Source organism: Bison bison, unplaced genomic scaffold (assembly GCF_000754665.1).
Source record: "Bison bison bison isolate TAMUID 2011002044 unplaced genomic scaffold, Bison_UMD1.0 scf7180017864063, whole genome shotgun sequence".
NCBI lineage: Eukaryota > Metazoa > Chordata > Mammalia > Artiodactyla > Bovidae > Bison > Bison bison.
The window spans coordinates 9,115,300-9,119,656 of NW_011494635.1; the positions used below are offsets into that span (position 1 = coordinate 9,115,300).

General features: G+C 39.2%; 1 protein-coding gene across 1 annotated transcript; it reads right to left on the reverse strand.

Moving 5' to 3' along the window:
- Positions 1-394: 394 nt before the first annotated feature.
- Positions 395-1,507, reverse strand: LOC104986030 (transmembrane protein 59-like). Its single transcript, XM_010836439.1, has one exon. The coding sequence runs from the start codon at positions 1,498-1,500 to the stop codon at positions 526-528; it is 975 nt and encodes a 324-aa protein (XP_010834741.1). The 5' UTR covers positions 1,501-1,507; the 3' UTR covers positions 395-525.
- Between the last annotated feature and the right edge of the window lie 2,850 nt (positions 1,508-4,357).

Genomic DNA, 4,357 nt, shown 5'->3' on the forward strand with positions numbered 1-4,357 from the left:
GCTCCAGCAAGCGTTAGCTGTGCATCCTTAGGCAAATCACTTCCTCATTTGGAATTCATATCTTCTCATCTAAGACACTAGTGAGTTCAATTACATGCCCGAAAAGGCCTTTTCCTGCTATGGCGTCCTGTTGAGGGGTGTGTATATGTGTATGTGTGTGTGTGTGTGTTTGTGTGTTTGTGTGATCTTGAGTTCAATGGAGAGATAATGGTTAGATTGAGGAGATATGATTCAAAGCCGACACTTGCCCCTAGAGATAGAACTCACTTTAAGTTTTATAATCACGTGCCATGTGTAACTTTTTCCTTCATAAGCCTGGAATTGGTTTTTACCCCTGAAAGGCCTGAAGCTATTTTTTAATTTCTTCAATTTTATTTTTATTTATTTATTTTCACAGATTTGGGTAACTTTATTTGCATTTAATAGTGATTTTTAAGCCCTATATCCAATGAAACCATTTTAAAAAGCTTTATGAGGAATGGAAATTTAGATGTCTATTCCACTTTTCTTTAAAAAAAAAGAAGCTTAAATTTCTGAATGAGCAAGATTCACTTTTGCAGGTAGAGGTCCTGCTTCTTCATGATCTTCAGCTTTAGATCTAACAACCACAAGAGAAGAAGCTGGATATCTGTTTAGCTTTTGTTCATTCATAAATTCCAAGTCACCATAGATACTCAGCTTCTCAGAGGGAACATATTGCTCCACAGCTGTAGCAACAGTTGCACAGCAAATCCAGAGCAACACCATCACAGAGAGGACAAGAGTCATGGTTAAAATCCACCCAGAGTTAAGAGACAGGCATCTTAAAAAGCCATCACTTTCTCCATCTTCAAGATAGTTTCTATGTGCTTGTGAACTTCTCATTTGCAGATCTGAGGACATTTTGCTTAGTGATGAGTCTTTCAATTTTGTAGGCTCCTGCTCCAACTGTGGTGCATACTGGATTTCTGGCTTAGACTGGAATATAACTATTTTTCCATCATCAGCTTGAAGATAAAAAGTCCACGAAGAGGTTATGAAGCTCTGTGCAGAGTCCACCATATCACTCCAGAATGATCTTACCAGAGTTAGAGGGAAGAGTAGATGCATTTTTGACATCAGGGACATGAGTTGTTCTTGTCTCAATTCTGCGTATGGCAGCTGATTCTGGCAACCAAGATGGCAAGCATATTGCTCATCAGATTGGGAATATGCTTCTGTACATGCAGATTCACATTCCAATTTGGTCCGATTTAAATCAATTCCATCATCCACAAACTGACAAATTGAAAACAGCCTGCAACCTCTCTGACATGCGTACAACTCTTCTTCCTTGGGGTAGGTGTGCAAGGGATACATCAACTGACAGGCCCGGTGACAAGACCCCGTATCACCCAAGACCGAGTCAAACGCTTCAGCCGAAGCGGTTCCCGAGCCTCCGGCCAGGGCCATGGCCAGCAGCAGTAGCGGCGGGATCCCCAGTTGGGCCCTGAGCCATAGGCTCCCCTTCGGCAGCGCCATTTTGTTTGCCTCTAATTTCTTCAATTTTAGAATCAACTTATTATTGATGTTGAATGCTGAAAGAAAAATCTCTAATAGCTTCATCACAAAGCCATCCTTCTTTTATTCTGGTCAAGGAAATGGATCTGTCTTGCCAAACGAGATTAAATGTTCAATAGCTCCCAATATAAAATTATATATAAATATTTATATATCTCAGCAATTTAAAAGTATCTTAAGCTTAGCATTAATTAGTCTCGAGAAGAAAAGGGTAAACACAAGTGCTATTCATTTATTACCTTAACACCAGTTAGATCAATGAACGGTCTCCATGTAAACAGCGTTATTCATTAAACAAACAAGATGATTTTAAAATGAAGGTTTTTTTTTTTCAATTTTTAAAGAATGAAATGAAGGAGGAGCGTGAACATGAATGTGAATGTGAACATGGGGTAGTGGTTCTCTGATTGATTTGCATGCATGAGTACTCTCTTGGACTGGCAGCTTGAGAGATGTGACCAAGATAAGAGTGGTTGCTGGTGTGAGCTACTATTGTTCTAAAGGTGCCTTTAAGAACTTCCTTCTCTGTTTCAAGGTTTAATTGTTTAAATGGCTATTACTTCACTGATATCTAAATATACTAACACATAGAAGATTAGCAGGGAAAATCCTTTAATAGTGTGGTTAAGATTCCATATGTTAATTATTTCATCTGATAACAATGTAACATTTTCATTCACTGGAAACTTACAAATCACACAGATATTTACAAAACTTGTTTCCATTAAATTTAAATGAAGAGAGGTTCAGTTCAGTTCAGTTCAGCTGCTCAGTCCTGTCTGACTCCTTGTGGCCCCATGAATTGCAGCACGTCGCACAGAGTCAGACACGACTGAAGCGACTTAGCAGCAGCAGCAGCAGCAGCAGGCCTCCCTGTCCATCACCAACTCCCGGAGAGGTTAGTATAATATAAAAAGGAAAAAGGGGATGAATTCTTTTGACAGATACAATGGTAACGTCTACTCTTAAAGAATCATCTTATTAGGAGAAGAGTCAGGATAGGAGTAATAAATAAAAATGAAGTTATTACATTTGTGAAAATGCAGATAACCCCAAATATTTACTTGCTTGGCTTTAGAATAAATCATATAGTTTTTTAAAATCAGAATTTATAAACAGTTTGGCTAGCCTAATGTTCAAGTGAGTTTACATTTTCTGAGGGTACAATAATTGGGCTGAAAGTGAGTCTGCTGGGTGGTGACATACGAAAATGTTGGTTGAAACACCACTGTTGGATAAAACACCAATGATTAATTAAACACACATAAGCAACTAAATAACACTTTAACTACATACAGAAAAGTGGGAATTGTCCAAATGTGAGTCATTTGAGTCAATCCCAAATCAGTTCCCATTTGTATAGTCTCTGCTTCAAAATGAATCCAGAAGAAATGAGGACAAATATACACAATTACCACAGATATGTGATAATACAAACAGAATTAGGCAACTCTGGGGTATGTTGTTTGGCAACGTGCAGGGAAGATTGTCAAAATACTTCTATGATCACAGGGATACTGAAAGTCAGGGGAGGGGGGTTACCGAGATTCTGAGGTCGAATCTTCCTGATTATGACCCAGGACAAGGATTTTTTTTTTCTCCTAATGTAGAGTTCAGATATCTGCAAAGAGTTCAGGGCTCGTTGGTTCATAGAATAAGGATGAAAAAGTGGGAGTGTTTCTCCATAATAAGCCACAGTGGATGGGGTCCAAACAAATTGCTCAGTGTCACTTATCCATTCTCGTCACTTGTATAGCTGAAAATCACTTTCATAAACTATGACCTCAGTGGTCTCTCCCAACAGTCCTATAAGGTAGTCCTGTTTTATTGGACAAAACTGAGATGCAGAGAGAATAAACATCTAGGTCACATGATTTAGAACTTGAACCCAGGTCTTTGAATTCCAAGTAGAGCTCATCTTTGAAAAAGAGGATGTGTTCTAGAAAAATGGTCCAGGCCTTAGCAAAATGGCCACACAGATTACGTTCATTGCCAGTGGCAAACTCCACTCCTTTCTCCTTGATACTGGAGTTTCTGACATCATTTACTTTAAGGTGTCAGGAACTGGATGTGTTCCTCATTTCAGGATTGCCTGTCTTCACCCAAAAGAATGATGAGCTTTCAAGGATCAGAGGAAAAGAGATTTTTTGGTTCTTTTCTTTGAAATGACACCATTATAGATAACTAATGACCTGATTATGAGAAAATTTCTTTTCTGGCAACCAGAATCCAATAGAATGTTCTAACAAATCATAAGATCTGAGTGGAAAAGCTCATTGTGATGGCGTGAACTGTCTCCCCATGAGGCTGTAAACCCCACACTGTAACTCATGGGGTTACACTGTAACTCATGCTTTTATCTCCGTTATTCTATATTCTGTTGGCTTTTGACTTTCCTGCACTGACTGGATACACAATGAGGTAAGATGAAGTATGAATCTAGAAGACCAACAGTGGCCTCTGTCTGACACCTAAATATCTGGATCTAACTCGATGACTCCAATGACTCCTGCCAATTCATTTTGCTATTTAAATATTTTTACACACAGTAGGTAATCAGTAAATGTCAGCTCCTGTTGCTCTTTAATCTCGCTGGTGGTGGTGTGCACAGTACGTTGAGCACGTATCAGTAAATGTTAGCTGCTGTGGTTTGTGTCAAGTCACACTGCATTTTATGACTGCAGAAGCATCCAGCTCCTTGACAGCAACGAAGTGTGAAAACTGTTGCCCTTTCCCCATGCAGCCTGTGAACTTGGTTATTGATAAACTGTGTGCCAAGTACTGGCTTTTGGGTTTTCCATTGTGAAGCACCAGTGGG

What these genes read in the sequence shown, in the direction of transcription:
- LOC104986030 (XM_010836439.1), bottom strand. Translation starts at nt 1,500, where the DNA reads ATGGCGCTGCCGAAGGGGAGCCTATGGCTCAGGGCCCAACTGGGGATC.